Source organism: Leopardus geoffroyi, chromosome D1 (assembly GCF_018350155.1).
Source record: "Leopardus geoffroyi isolate Oge1 chromosome D1, O.geoffroyi_Oge1_pat1.0, whole genome shotgun sequence".
In the NCBI taxonomy this organism is placed as follows: domain Eukaryota; kingdom Metazoa; phylum Chordata; class Mammalia; order Carnivora; family Felidae; genus Leopardus; species Leopardus geoffroyi.
The window spans coordinates 85415887-85432434 of record NC_059329.1 but is presented as its reverse complement, the minus strand read 5'-3'; the positions used below and the strand labels follow the sequence as shown (position 1 = coordinate 85432434).

The window sequence follows — 16548 nt, the reverse complement described above, 5'->3', positions numbered from 1 at the left end:
AAGGAAAGATGTAAATACAGATACTGAGAGATTAAGGAGATAATAAGAGGATAGTATAAGTAACTTTATGCTAATAAATATTATAACTTAGATAAACAGAATGGTCAACGTCCTGCACAGAAGTAACTTAGAATGGAGTCAAGAAGAAGCAAAAAGCCCGAATAATCCAATAATTGTGGAAGAAATAGAATCAATAGTTAAAATTTCCCCACCAAGAGAACACCAATACCAAATAGATTTATTGGCAGATAAAAAAGAAGCAACACTGTCTAACTCATTTCATGAGGTTGGGATAAACTTAATACCAAAACTCGACAAAGTTAGTATAAGAAAACTACACATTAATTTCATTTATGAACATACATGCAAAAATCCTAACGTAAATAGTAGCAAATTGAATTTAGCAATCTGTAAAAAAGATAAGACACTGTGACCAATTTAGATTGATCCATGAATGCAATATTAGTTTAAAATTTCAAAAAATTAGGGATGGCTGGGTGGCTCAGTCAGTTAAGCCTCTGACTTCAGTTCAGGTCATGATCTCCCAGTTTGTGAGTTCAAGCCCTGCGTCGGGCTCTGTGCTGACAGCATGTGAGCGTGGGGCCTGCTTCGGATTCTGTGTCTCTCTCTCCCCTTCCCCCACTCATGCTCTCTTTCTCTCTCAAAAATTAAATATTAAAGAAAAAATTTTTAAATTAATTAATGTAATTAACACAGAGCCGATGAAAGGATAAATAATCATACAAACACATCTCAACAAATGCAGATAAAAAGATTTTTATATGACTCAATGGACATTCACAAAAAAAAATTTACCAAGATGGGATTGATAGGAAGTTATGCAGAGCATTAATATCCCACACAGACTTTTAGAAAACTAAGCAAGCTGATTCATAAATACATATGAAATATTAAAGGGCCAACAGAAGCCAATTTCCAAAGAATAATAACAAGGTGAGGGTAGTTGCCCTGTCAAGTATCAAAACTTATCAAATATAAAGCTGTTGTAATCAAGGCAGTAGAGTCCTGTATAAGGATAGGGAAATCAACAATTGAAGAGAATAGAACACATAGAAACAGATGCACACTTAAATGGAATTGAGGTATTTTACAGGATGGTCATTGCAGATTAATGGGGGATTAATTGCTGCCAGGACAATTATTTATGCAGATAGGGAAAAAAATGAAAGAATTTAGACCTTGCCTAACAACATCATCTCTGATCATCTGTCCCCTTATTTACTCTTCTTCCACAAAAGTTTATTTTTGTGACTAGCCATACCATCCACCCAGTTGCTCAAACTACAAACCTGGGAGCAATCCTTGCCTCTTTTTACCACCCAAATAGCATGTTCTGTTAATCCTTAAGTCTCTTACCTACACTATGCCCTGTCTTTTTACCCATCCTTTACTGCACTAACTCCAACTGAAGCTTCAGATCTGCTACACTGCATTTTTAAGGTAGGTTCTCCTCCTGTGTGGTCCCATCACACCCAGTTCTTTGTTGCGGTTGTACACACACTATTGTAATTGCCAGTTTATTTCTAGGTAAGTTTTTGAGGCCATGCTGGAAATTCCTTGAGGAAGAGTATTCTGTCTTGTGCAGTTTTATTTCCAGTGCCTCCTACTGTGCCTGGAATATAGTAAACCATCAATCAATATTTAGAAAATGCATGAATTAATAAATAAATAAATGAATGAATGATACAAAGTAAGTGAGTTTGGCAACTGAAACATCTGAAATTTGTCTAAGTTCTTTTGTCCTCTCATTCTGGTTTTTGGAGAGCTCCTCAAATATGTTCTTTTTGCCAAATAGATCTAGCTTAAGAGGATACTATCTCAGACTATTGTAAAACCACTCTTCGCACATTCTTCACATCGATTAAAGATACTTCACACACAAGCAAAAAGCATCCAGTTAATTCAGTTTTATCTTTTTAGAATGATGTTTCTCCGAGAACTAAGTCCTCTATGCTGTGACACAACACAGGTTGTACGCACATTTTTAAACTGCTCATCTTAAAATGTTTCCTCTTTAAGTAAAACATCACTTGGAATTGTCTGAAACATCTTAGGTGGCCAATACATTTTCTGATTAATGAACAAAAAAATTAAAGGTATAAGTTGTGTGTTTAAATTTTTTTTATACCTAGAAATGACTCTTCTTACTTATTATCACATTCTTTGTCATTTTTTTCTGAAGGAGTTTGATTGGCCAATAGAAGGATTGCTGATTCCAAACAGTCCTCCCATGAAGAAATCCATCTGTAAGACCCCAGGGCCACCTGTCCCTGTGAGGCTGAGAGTTTTGCGGAATGGAGACAAGAATAAAAACAGAGCCATTGTTCTAATCAGTCCAGATGTCTCACCTGGACGGAAAATTCTGTAAGAACAACTTATTCATACTTCTTGTTTCTAATTTCTACAAATTTTTGTCTTCATTGTGTATGCTTTTCTGGGAGAATTCTGTGTTTGCTTGTTTGTTTATTTATAAAAAGCAATCTGGGTCGTATCTTTTTATTATTTCGTATACATTTATAAATAAAGATTTAACTTTTACAGACATTAATTTTTAAAGCAGTTTTTAAAAATATTTATTTTTGTGTGAGAGAGAGAGAAAGAGAGAGAGAATGAGTGGGGGAGGGGCAGAGAGAGAAGGGAACAGAGGATCTGAGGCTGGCCCTGCACTGGACAACAAAGAGCCCATGAGGGGCTTGAACTCATGAACTGTGAGATCATGACTTGAGCTGAAGTCAGATGCTCAACCAACTGAGCCATACAGGCACCCATGTTTATTTTTAAAAAGGGTTCTCATGTTGATATTTGGAGATGAAAATAGAGACTAAGAATTAGTTAAATTTTGTTGGGAATTTAACCCTACTGATTTAGGCTAAGCACAGGAGAAAAGAATCAGAAATGAGTAATTCTGATCAAAAAAAGTTGTAGAATCAATGTCCATTTTGAATTAGCACTTTTGTTTTATTAATGTATCTCAAAATAACTGAGTTCATAAATGGCTTCTTAAACAGAATTGTGTAATTCCTTTTTAAATTATTATTGTACATTATTATTTACATTAAGATTTCTGGCATACTTAACATACAAATATAGTTCTCAAAATATAGCCTCATATAATTTATATCTCTGCCTTAGAATACCATTTTAAAAGCTTATCATCCTAGAAAAACATTGATCTGCAATTTAGCTTATGTTAAAAGATTGGAATAAAATCTCATACAGCCAATATTTCTCCAACATTGGAGAAAAATCACCTGCTGTATTTTCATTATGTTTTATGACAAAAGAAATCTCAGACCAGTGCAAAGCTGCGATGTAAAGAATGAGTTAAATACATTGTTTCTCATATTATTAGCAGTGATTTTACCTCTTGACCTTTCTTTTGAGATGTTTAGAATATTTGAGGCTGCTGATAATCATTTAATATTACTTCCTTCACATTGATTAAATATACTTCATACACCGCTGAACAATGAGTAACATTCAGTTCGGCTGTCCACTGAACTGCCTGTAAAGATGATAAAGTAAAAAATTAATCTTCAAAGTAAAGTCAAGCCTGAAATTGAAATCTTTGACGCATACACTTCATAATTAGCTCATTCAGCTAGATGTAAAATGTGAGGGTAATGCCCTTAAAGTAGTATATGACTTTTTTTAAACATCTGAAGTTAAATAATTTTTGTCCCTTCCTGCATTTATCTTTCTACACTATATCCTTCAGTGTGGCTCAAAACTATATACAGATTTTATCTTTTCACATTAATGTTTTAAAATGCATAGTTCAATCAGGTAATCCAAACATAATTTGAGAGATTTGTTAATGTGGACTATTCCAGTGAACGTATATGAAACCCTCTGTTATATTCATGGAACAGCGTGCCCTAATTAATCAAGTATTCACTCTGTTCACTGCATAAATTAATTATTCCCAAATAATTAAAATACACTGGCATACACTTGACACTAACACTCTGCTAAACACACATTAATTTTTCTTGGTCAACTCAGAAAGTTTTCTACAGGATCCTCAATAGCCTTGTTTGCCCTCAGAGCTGTATGTAAGTACTGGCTAACAAAAGGTTCAAATGGAAAGATTTTAGCTAACCTTAAGGGGCAGATGCATTGCCCAGCTCCAAGGGCACTTTTCACATTGTATTCTATATAAATGGCAACCCAGAGTTGTGCAAAGTAGAAGTCCTGCTGTACTACTTTTAATATATCCAAGCTAAATACTTTTTCTTTCAGAAGAAATAAATGCTAGTGACATATAGGGGTTCATTACTTGCATTCACTTGAAAGGAAAGATAGTTGGGCTGTTTAGTGTCTACACACAAAATCAAGCTAGCATGATGAATACAGATTCCTTTTAACCAAATCCTATCCTAGTAGCGTGCTGTCCTTTAGTTACTTAATAAATCATTCTAGACAGTTTTGAGAGGAATTTGTTGTTGCTAGTTCCTTCATTTACAAAGCCAAAGGAAGGTCAAATATCATTTGTTTATTACTGAGTCCATCATTATTCTTGATGAGTAACAAGATCTTGTCAATTCATCTTGAATAGTGGCTGTCAAACTCATATAAATTAAAACCATTATGATTTCAAGGTGAATTTCATCTCTCAGAATAGTAAGTTAAACACGGAAAATTTTATAGTGTTCTTTTAAGGAATTGTAAGAAGAAAGGCTCAATGTGAAGCTATGTAATAAACTTTATATTTTTAATTTTTTTTATATTTTATGTATTTTTGGTAGACAGAGAGAGACAGAGCACAAGTGGGGGAGGGGCAGAGAGAGAAGGAGACACAGAATCCGAAGCAGGCTCCAGGCTCCAGGCTCCAAGCTGTCAGCACAGAGCCCGATGCGGGGCTCGAACTCACAAACTGCAAGATCGTGACCTGAGCCAAAGTCAGTCGCTCAACCGACTGAGCCACCCAGGCACCCCTATAAACTTTATATTTTTAGATAATTTTAATGAGTACATTGTTAGTAAGTTATGATCCCTGGACTCATTCAAGCACCTTCATACAGTGTTTAAGGGTCTTTATGATTTGTTCCTGTGTATTATTTTTCTAGCTCTGTCTGTTATCAACACTCTCTCCAATTCCCATCTTAAATCCCTGCCACTCCCTAACACCTTCCGTCTGCTTTAAAATTATAAAGGTCTTCTGAGAATGAGTTTGGATTTCATTTCTAGATGTTGACCCTAAACTTGACACTTCCCTTCCCACCCCTTAATTAGTTGTAGCTTGTTTCTCTACGTTCTCCATTGCTTTGATCACCGTGGGCTTCTCCCCAACATATCTCCTACCACTCTGTGTTGTGGTTATCTGCTTATGTTTCTACCCATGAGACAGAGAACAGGGACAATGTGTTCTTCATCCATATATGTGCTTTCTGCTATGGTCGGGTCATGGGACAGTGTGTTCTTGTCAATCAAATATTAAGCCATTTTATTCACCACATGATACAAGGCCCACAATAGGCCCTAAATTAGTGCTTATTGAATTCATTCATTTATCCAGTCATCTATCTTTTTATTTATTATTAATTATATTTGATTACCATTTTTTGTGAATGAATGAATAACTGTATTTGACCATATTTCTTTCATTTAATATTATATATTCTAAAACTATACCAGATAGTTTTCTAACTTAAAAATTTGAATAGTTATATATTAACAATTAAGCATTTTTTTTCTATGATCATTATTATTTGCTTTCCAGTTTAAAAATTTTTAGGTTTGGATTGATAACATAAATAATATATGAATAAATATATGAGTATAAACAATATAGAAATAAAACATCATAGTCAAATGAATATACTCTGTACATTTTATTTAAAATTGATAAATTCACATCTCAGAATGTTCAGCATTATTAGAAGAGGATTAAAATACTGAAAATTCATTTTCTTACATAAATTGCTCATAGTATAAATTTTTATGAAGCTTAATACTTAATTGCAATAGATTTTTTTAAGTTTATTAATTCTGAGAGAAAGAGCAAGTGTGAGGTGGGGGAGGGACAGAGAGAGAGAGAGGGAGAGAGAGAATCCCAAGCAAGCTCCTCACTGACAGTGCCTAGCTTGATGCAGGGCTCAATCTCACCAACTGTGACATTATGACCTGAGCCAAGATCAAGAGTTGGATGCTTACTGACTGAGCCACCCAGGTGGCCCTTTAATTGCAATAGTTTTTGAAATCCCATTTTTTAAGAAAGCATATGATTTTAGGACGAATTATGATAAATTAAAACCTAATGATGTTTTCACATATTTAAAGATGAGATGTAATTGACAATGTATACTGACATATCAGTCAAATCTTGGATCATTTGTTTCAGAAATGTTGACACTGAAAGGAAAAAGAATGTGAAAAACTACAATACTAAATATCCTGTAACAGAAGCAATCCAGACTGAATTTCACCAACTTTTGGAGAGGTAAATACTTACTATCCTAAATGCAAAGGTATTTTCCATTCCAATGCCTGAATAGTTACGTAAAACACATAACACAAAATACATATGTTATCTGTATAAGAAAGCTCCTGTTAACATAATGATTCTGGAGTTTTTAATCTGTGAGATATATAAACTATGTGAGTTTACGATACTAGTGTTAGTTAATAAATTTTTGCTCCAAATTTCAAGGTCTGGCAATTTCCTTCCCCTAGCTTCTCAACTACCAATTCTGTAAATATAAATTAGTCCCACTTAAAAAAAAAATCACAATTGTACAGCACTTTTCTTTGGTTTCTATTGGTTTGAATTGAGGTTAGTCGTTATCTACTTTAAAACAGTTTTTAATTGTCATCAATCCATATCATATTTGTGAAATGCATTGTAACTTTTCTTTTGATGAATACTTTCCTACCAAAACAAGAGTTACTCCATAGAATTCGATAACTGTTTAAAGGCAGAACACCAGGTATAAACATTTTTAAAAATGTCTTTTTTTTTGTAGTTTATTTATTTATTTTGAGAGAGAGAGAGAGCACATGTGTGCACCGGGGATAGGCAGAGAGAGAGGGAGAGAGAGAATCCCAAGCAGGTTCTGCACTGACAGTGCCGAGTGTGGGGCTAAACTCACGAACTGTGAGATCACAACCTGAGCCAAAATCAAGAGTTGGACGCTTAACTGACAGAGCCACCCAGGCGCCCCCAAAATATGTCTTGTTGAATATGAGGGGGAGGTCTTACAGAATGCAAGGAAGATTATGCTGTTTTTTTTCTTTAATAATTCACTACAGATAGTTTTGATGATCGCTTCTTGTTGGTGGTAGTTCTTCCATCTCTAAGTCCTTCCATCTCAAAGGCAGATCTGGTAGTATGACAATCTACTAAATCTACTAACATAGATTGTTTTTGTTGATACTTAAAGTTGCAGGTAATATGGAGTACTGAAAAGACTACTGGGTTGAGAGTCAAGGGGATTGATTTTAACCCCAGGTTTGCCAGTAACTAACTGGAAAACTTCAGCAAAGCACTCCCCTTCTCAGAGTCCCATTTTCCTCCTTGTTAAACAGGATTGGTTGAAGAGCTAAAAGGAAAGCATTAAAGAATTTGATTCTTTTCAGTATCTGTTATGTTCACGTCATGTACATCAACCGCCATTAGATATTCTGGTGGAAATTAAAAAAAGGGAGGGGAAAGACATTCCTTGCTCTCAGAAAACTCCTAACTTGTTGGGAAGACAGTTTGCTTAGTGAAACAGTCAAAAAAAAACCACACGGGGCAGCATTTAATTGTGCAGAAGTGGAAATGATCAAGGGATCATTTTATACATGACCAGGAAGGGGAAAGAACCTGGGAGGGGCAGCTCTTCGGGGGGAAGGCCACATGGAGAGGAGAGAAAAAGAGAAAGATACAAAAATATGGAGATAAGAAGCAAGAAGATAAAGAAAAGAAGAAAGCATGTATCCATAGCTTCTGTGGGTTTTGTTACTGTTTTGAAATAACTGGAAGGGTGTGGTGGGGCTCCTGGGATGGGCGTCCAGGCGAGCTATTGGAGGAAGTCTCCACTATTGCAGATCTGTAGCCATCTGCAGACCCTGGAGACACAGTTGCTCCCTCCCACCCCTGTCCTCCTCTCCCAGGGCTTCCTGTGTTGTAGTGAAATACAGCCCTCATGGAGCCAGCTCCAGTTACTGCTTCTCTCTCGACTCAGTCCTGAGAAAGCACAGAGATAAGACTCTGCTTTTCTGGACTCCCTGTAAATCTGAATAGGCCATGTGGTTGCCAGTCCTAACTCCTGGTGTGTAAGTCAGAGGACCTTGGTTCTAGGACCTTTGCCTCCACATGACAGAGAAACCCTGGGCCACTTGCGAGCATCCAGCCTCAGTCTCCCCATTCTTCAGATCTAGTGTGTCATTATTCTATGATGATGGCCTCTCAGGAGGCCGTACAATGTTGTGAACGACTCAGATGTAGGTCGGAATTTCAGCTCTCCTCCTTGCTAGCTATGCAACCTTGGGCAAGGCAGTTCACCTTCAGGCTCAGTTTCCTCATCAGTGAAATGGGCCTCTCAGAAATGGTGTAAGAATTAGGTGAGAGTAGACATGAAATGCTTGCAGTGCTTGATCCATTTGAATAATGTGTTGCTGACATTTTATGTGCCAGGTGCTTTACTGATATCCACACATTTAATCTGTAAAACATCACTGTGAGATGAGTACTGCCATATCTGTCTTTTACTAATGGGGCAAATGAGGCTCAGAGAAATTAAGTGACTTCTTTGAAGTTAACATAGCCACTATAGGAGGGCTGGGATTTGAACCCAGGCAATGTGACTCCAGAGTCCACACTCCTTATTAGGCACTTAACAGCCAATTCTTTTCTTCTCTCTCCATTTATGTAGGCTGGCATGTGACTTAGAGGAATTAAATACAGAGCAAACAGCTTATCCCAGTCCTCTCTAACCCACCTACATGGGCCAATTAAATTCAGCACTATTAAAACCAGGGTTTCAAAAAAGGAAGGGAGATTTACCAACCACCCATCCCTCTATTCTCCCACTCATTGTCCTAAAACAGGATATTACCATAGTCCAAATGTTCTCCAGGAAAATGTGAGTGGGATCAGATACGATAATGGTAACTCTTCTTAGGTTATGCTATAACTGCCTGGACCCACAAAGATATCCATTTAGGGAAAGTAGAAGAAATCGGGTCGAGTCTTTGGGCAGCAAAGAAAGAATCAGACACATCTTGTGGCTGGGGGCTCAATCTTCCTACAGTTCTCTCCCACTCCCTCCCCAGCAACTCCTGTGGATGAGAAATGTGGCCAAGCCGGTGCATCAGCTTCCGGAGCTGTGACACGAGGTGTATTTCCTTCCAAGACCTCTCAGAGAAATGGAGTGCCTAATTATCTGCTCAATTGTTTTATCCCATCTGAAGATATAAAATTGAGAAATATTCTTCATACAGCTCAGCCTTCCTGATGAGCACAAAGTCACTTCTAATTCACTTACTATAGATAGTGCATTCTAATATAAAATATATGTAGCAAGAATCTTTTATACTTAATTGTTGCAAAGGCAGGATCACCTCAACAGTTTTCTCAATAGCCGCATCATATTCCTTAAACTCTCCCTCCTCTTCCCACAATTCCGCCTCCTTGCAGCTATCCTGAACTGGCTGGGTTATTTCCAGCCTCTCGTGCCTTCAGTCCATCTTCCACCTTTCTGACAGTTAACTTTCTAAAGAGCAGATCTGATAACACCACATTTCTTTTCTCTTATCTGAATGACTTCCTGCTGTTCATGGGATAGAGTACAAATTAATTAGTCTGGTATCTTAAGTGCTTTCCGTGTGTTCCTGTCTTCTTTTCTAGCTTCATCTGGCTCCTGCTCCTGCCTATACACTCAAGTCCAGCCATACGAAACTTCTCAAAGTCCTAACCCTTCTTGACAAACTCCTATTCACCTGTCAAAGACTTCCTTAGATACAGGTTCCCTGGAGGAATTTATTGTGTTGTTTTTCCTGGGTTCTCACAACACCCTGGCCAGGTGCCTGTGACAGCACCCAGGCCTTTGTATTATGCTTCAGTTGCTGACCTGTCTCTCCCCTGACTAGATAGGGAGCTCCTCAGGAAACGGGAAAACATGCATTCATTTTGACAGCCATAGGGCAGGTCAAATGCTTGTTTGGGGCCTAGGAGGTGGAACTCACTGTTTTAATGTTTAACCAGGCTAAAAGTCCCTATTTGAAAGGGCGTTAAAGGGCTATAGAGATCACTTCTAATGGAGGGAGATGAGGAACTGCTTGGTGATGGATATGACTCTGGGGAAAGAATATAACTTCAGTAGAGAAAGAAAGGAAAGTGTTTTAGGTAGAAGGAAGAGCATGAGAAAAACAAAGACACAGATAGAAAGTATAGGGGCATATTGAAGAATGGAGAATCGGGAATAATATGCCTGCTTATTTGTTGATCGTGCCCAGCAGTGTGCTAAGCACTTCTCAAAATCAACCCTTAATCTTCACTAAAACCCTGGAAGATAAGAAATGTAGGCTTAGAGAGGTTAAATAATTTGCCTAAGTCCCCCAGCTTGTATAAGGAGAATGAGACTCCAAGAGCCTGATGGGCTGCAGGGCCTACCTCTTGACTGTCTCACAGGTCTGCAGCACAAGTAGTTGTTAAAGACTTGATTTCTCATATTTTCTCTCTTCTTTGCCGGAAGCCTTCTGTATACAAGATGAATTTTTGTGTCTCTTACTACAGGTGCACTGAAATTTTAAATTTACCCTCTGCAGCTCGGAGATTGTTCAATGAAAAGGGAAAGGAAATCTTTGCCCTAAAAGACCTCCGAAGGGACGAATTGGTAAGGACATGAATGTGAAACTGGAAATGTTACTCTACACATACAACTAAAAGACAAATGTTTCAAAATGTAAAACTTCAGACATTTACCACTTCCCCCCTTATTTTCTCTCAGAATTGTCCTCACCCAGCAACCCTCACAAAGTAACACTGATCACTAGCTGTTGAGAGCTTACCATTAGGCATTATCCTCAGAGCTTTCTGAAAATGAGCTCATTTAATGCCCATCACAGCCCTGTGGGGTGGATGCCCTCACCACCCATTTTATAAATGAAGGTGGAGGCGGGGAGAAGACCAGATTATTAACCACTTGTAATTTCTGTCTTCTACTCTGAAGGAGATCCTCTCCTCTTTTTGAGGCCTTCCAAATGTAGTTGTTTAGTGATTTCTTACTAAGTGATAATTGCACTTTTTCAGAAAAAAAATTGTATCTAGTGTTTCACATGCCCTATTGGGGTGGCTGGAGAAGGCTAAGAAGAAGGACTTTAGCAGCCCACTGTTACGGGATGGGAGTTGAGGTATCAGTTCGAAAAGAAAACCTGCCTGACTGATGCCTGAAATTCTTTGAGCAGAGAACCAAGCTCACACCATATTATCAGAAGTTAACTCAGGCTCTGAATGCAAAGACCTCTTGAGAGAATCTTTTTTTTTTTTATGTTTATTTTTGAGAGAGACAGAGTGGGGGGAGGGGAGAGGCTGAGAGAGCTGGGGACAGAGGATCCAAAGCAGGCTCTGCACTGACAGCAGGAAGCCCAATGCCAGGCTCCAACTCACGAAATGAAACTAGAGATCATGACTTGAGCCACTTAACCGACTGAGCCACCCAAGTGTCACCCCCTCCCCCTCCGCCACCCCTTGAGGGAGTCTTAAACTGAAGTACCAGTGACCAATATCAGAAGCAGCATGACAGAGGGGAAAGTCCGTGTCCTTGGAGTCTGGTAGAGAGATCTCTTTTGAATTCCACTTCTCTCACTTCCAAGGTTTTAGTTTGTTGGTTTTCCTCTCCTTTGCTGCTGTGTTTATTCATTGTGTTATTGCAGAAAGAATTAGGTGGATTGCATTAGACCATATGATACAAAAAGATAAAGGGAAGGGAAGGAAAAGTCTCTGAGGCCACCGAGGTGAAAGGAGGTAGGATGAAGTTGGGAGTGACTGTTATAAGATCCTGTATATTTGCTAGAAACAAACCTGTCACTGAGCAGCCAACATAGAGATGGAAACGTCAACAGTTACATGATCAAGTGTGTACAGAGGAGAAAAGGAAGGCTGTTGTTCAAAAAGAAGTCTTCGAGAAAGTTGTCCCTGGGTCGTCATGCAGAGTATGTGTATAATCACCAGTGTGGGACCATGGAAGTGGCAGCGCTGAGTGTCATTTTTCTTCTTAACTGAATGTTCTGCATATATCACCCCGTTTTTTCTTACTTCAAAGAAATATGAATTCATTTAAGACAGACATAGAAGCAACATGAAGAACAGGTATGATCTGTAATCTGAGCATCTAGAAATAACCACATTAACATATGACAGGTTCATCCATACCAGTCAGTCATTGTCAAACTTTTTCTGTGAAAGGTTAGTTTATAAATATTTACAGACCATATGGTCTCTATCGAAACATCACCTCTTGCCACTGTATGCACAAAAGCAGTCACAGCATGTACACGAATGGGCCTAACTGTGTTCTAATAAAACTCTATTTACAAAAACAGGCAGCAGGCCAGATTTGGGCCTCAGCCCTAGTTTACAAACCCCTGATCTCTCCCTCCCTCCCTGTGTCCCTCCTTTCCTTTCTTTCTTCTTTCCTTCCTTCCTTTAACAAATTATTTTATATAACTTTATTTTGAAAAATTACAGAGTTACAGGAAGTTGCAAAGATAGTATGGAGAAGTACTTTTTTTTCCCTTAGTATAAAACCCTTGAGATCTTTCAAAGTTGTTAGGTTTATCGATAGTTTTGTCTTTTTATCACTGAGTATTTGTCAATGGTGTCACAGTTTGCTTACCCATTTGCCGATTATAGGACATTGTGTTTGTACTTTGGACTGATTTGGGCGATTACAAATAATCCTGCTGTGAAGAGTTGTACATGGGATCAGAGACTCATTTCTTTGCTAGGTATATGTTTCATGTGGAGAACATTGGATCAATCCTGATGTGTCCGTTGCTCAGCAAAAGAAGCAAATCTTCCTGAGGAACTTAGCATCAGATATTTCTAAAATTCAAACTTTCTGCAGCATACATAAGATAGAGGGTAAGCATTGGGATTATTTACCATAATAGATATTGCCAAAATTAAATACTTGATTCTGCCTTTTTTTAATCCGTGCTTGTTTAAATAGGTCATATTTCACCCCTATATCCTGCTGTTTAGCTCTTTAAACTAATGTATGTATTTAACAGGATTGCATATTTTCATTCACACTACACAGTGATGTGCAAAGAAAGTATAATTTATTTTGTCTTTAACAAATTCAGTCTTCCAGGGGTGCCTGGGTGACTCAGTCGCTTGAGCGTCTGACTTCGGCTCAGGTCATGATCTCCTGGTTTGTGAGTTTGAGCCCCACGTTGGGCTCTGTGCTGACAGCTCAGAGCCTGGAGCCTGCTTCGGATTCTGTGTCTCCCTCTCTGCCCCTCTCCCACTCACACTCTGTCTCTGTCGGTCTCTCAAAAATTAATAAATGTTAACAAAATTAAAAAAAAAAAAGAAAAGTAAAACGAATTTAATCTTCTTTGTTTTCCATTAAGGAAAACATAAAATGTCTGATCAGGTTTAAATTTTGGCCCATCCGTTCATTTAAATTGTCCCTTTAGGGAGAGTTTTCATATTTCCTGTTCCCCAGAGTCTCCCTCAGTTCCTCTCTCAGATAGAAGGGAAGATCTTGGGGGACAGGGTGTCTTGCTTTCTGGGTCTTGCTGGCTGATATTCATGGCTGGGTGACCATGTTCCATTCCTTTGGCCCAGACAATGCTTTGGATGGGAGGTGCTTCCTGCCTGACCCAGCCTTTCTGCTCTCTCTGGTCCTCTGAAGCCTGGCTGTGTCTGAGTGGTCATCTCTGAAGTCTTTATTACAAGACCCCTTCACCCCTCCTTGGCAACTAATTCTGGAAAGCTTCCCAGCATGACTGTCGGCACATCTTGGGTCATGGCCACACCCCTCAGAAACCAGATCCAGGTTGATACAACTGTACTCAGATTGGAGTGGTGAAGGCAACTTGAGAGGTGACTCATCACAGTGTTCTCAACAATGAACAGTGTCCTCAGTGTTTCCTTGGTGTAGCGTAGATACCTGAAGTGAAGCCTGTAGGGGGGATCATGATACCCAGTGCTGTTTTTCTGCTTTCCTCTGTCTTCTGTCTTAAATTCCCTCAGGCCCAGAAATGGTAGGTTTTCTCCAAGTCAACCTTGATGTTAAAGCTTTGATATGCTCAGTGGGAGCTAACAGTGTTTAGAAAAAACCTAAATCATGACAGTGTCATCCTGATTGACATGGCCTTTGTCTTATGGCAACATGCTGTACTTGAGTATCACACTATCTTTGTACTTTTGCTTTCCTTTTGTAACATTTCTTATCAACTTATGGTCCTCCTCCTTCCCTTAAGGCTACCCCAGGACCCAGGAACTAGGACAAAGGTTCTATGTATAGAACGACAAAAGAGAAAAATCACTAATATAATTTAAAACATTTCCCTGTTACATATATTGAATACTGTACAGTAAGTTTTGCCTGCAGCTTTCAAGGCTTTGGGGACTTCCACTGAGGAATTAGGAATCCTAGAGAATGATCTAGAGATATATATGTAAATAATATGCCCATTTGAAAGGCTAGAATTTACAATAACTAACTAAATAACTAAGTAACATTTTTTTGGAAAGACCTATTTTTTAGTACTTTTTTTTTCCTTAGGCACTTTTTAAATCGAAAGTTAATTGATATATGGTGTTGTATTTGTTTCAAGTATATAATATAGTGATTTGATATTTGTATACATTATGAAATGGTCACTGCAATAAATCTAGTTACCATTTGTCACCATACAAAGTTGTTACAATATTATTGATGATATTCCCTATGCTGTACATTACATCCCCATGTCTTCTTTATAACTGGAAGATTCTACCTCTTAACCCCCTTTATCTATTTCATCCACCCTTCTACCCTTCTGACAATTATCAGTTTGTTCTCTGTATCTGTGAGTCTGTTTCAGTTTTGCTTTGTTTATTTTTTAGATTCTACACATGTCTTTCTCTCTCTGCCTTATTTTATGTAGCATTATACTCTGGAGGTACATCCATGTTGATGCAAATGGCAAGATCTCATTTTCTATGGCTGCATAATATTCCATTGCGTGTGTACGCACATGCACTTTTTATCCATTCATCTTCCCATGGACATTTAGATTGTTTCCATATCTTGGCTATTGTAAATACTGCTACGATCTACATAGGGGTACATATGTCTTTTCAAATTAGTGTTTTCATTTTCTTTGGATAAATACCTAGAAGTGGAATTGCTAGACCATACAGTAGTTCTGTTTTTAACAGAGGAACCTCCATACTGTTTTCCGTAGTGGGTGCCCCAAAAGTACATCCCCACCAAGAGCGCACGAGGGCTGCCTTTTCTCAACATCTTTGCCAACATTTGTTATTTTTTTGTCTTTTTGATAATAGACATTCTGACAGATGTGAGCTGATATCTCAGTGGGGTTTTGATTTGCATTTCCCTGATGTTTAGTGATGCTGAGCATCTTTTCATGTGTAGGTTGGCCATCTGTATGTCTTCTCTGGAAGAATGTCTATTCGGGTCCTCTGCCCATTTTTTAATCAGATTTTTTCAGGTATTGGATTTTATGAGTTCTTTGTATATTTTGGATATGAACCTCTATTTTTAGTACTTTTGATTGACAATATCTTGAGAGGAAGGAATCTACAAAAATTAAGTGAAATACAATTTATTGAAGAGCAACTATTAATTACAGTTAGAATGTGTTCTCTTAGGCCAAATAGTTGAAAATTGTCTGCATTTTTATTTTAACATGTGTTTTCAAATTCCTGGTGTTCTGCGATCATAACTAATGTCCTTGCAATTTGCATGTTTCTGCTCAGCTCTTGTTTTAGAAGTGCAAAGTGACATTGTGTCTGGAGCCAAGCTTGCTGTGCATAAACCTGTAGCAATTTTTGGAGAAGAAAAGCAAATTATGGGACCAAAGGAAAAGCAAATGGAAAAAAATGCTTTAACAATGGAAAATGCTTCCAGTGAAATTCTGTAAGTAATCAGTGTGGCCAGAAAAACTACCTGTTTCCTATTTGAACTCAGCTCATTAGCTCAATAACAGCACAGAGCCCATGCAGGGAACCCACACCGAGTTTGTGAAATGTATGTCAGGTGAAGAGCTAGTAAATATTTAATTAGTTTTCTGTCCAAAAGATAGAGCTGGAGCTTCCATGTTCAGCCATCACAAGGATCTACTTTCAGCTATTTTGTTATTATATTACAGTTTTTAGAAGACTAGAATTTTGGAATTGCCAATTATTTGAGGAATTCATCATGTTTTGTCTCCATAAACGTTGATTCCAGGAACAATTAAATTAATATAGATTCAAGCTGGATTCATGTTAATATACAGTTGTCATCCTGGGTCACTGAAGTAGTTTTCTGATTGGTCTCTATCTCCATTTTCTCCTCCTTCCAGTTCACCTCAAAGTTCCAC

The 16548-nt window shown here is 38.0% G+C and overlaps 1 protein-coding gene across 3 annotated transcripts in view; it reads left to right on the top strand.

Annotated features, from left to right (window-relative positions):
- The window catches only part of DCDC1 (doublecortin domain containing 1), a 483981-nt gene that overhangs the window by 403089 nt on the left and 64344 nt on the right, over positions 1–16548 (top strand). For 2 of the 3 annotated variants that reach the window (XM_045484847.1, XM_045484848.1), the window contains 5 exons: positions 2204–2385; positions 6365–6463; positions 10742–10841; positions 12955–13090; positions 15944–16103. In XM_045484847.1, coding sequence (XP_045340803.1) covers positions 2204–2385; positions 6365–6463; positions 10742–10841; positions 12955–13090; positions 15944–16103 — 677 coding nt within the window. Of the gene's footprint in view, positions 1–2203; positions 2386–6364; positions 6464–10741; positions 10842–12954; positions 13091–13700; positions 14060–15943; positions 16104–16548 lie in introns of those variants that run through there. The other variant, XM_045484849.1, reaches the window with a different exon arrangement.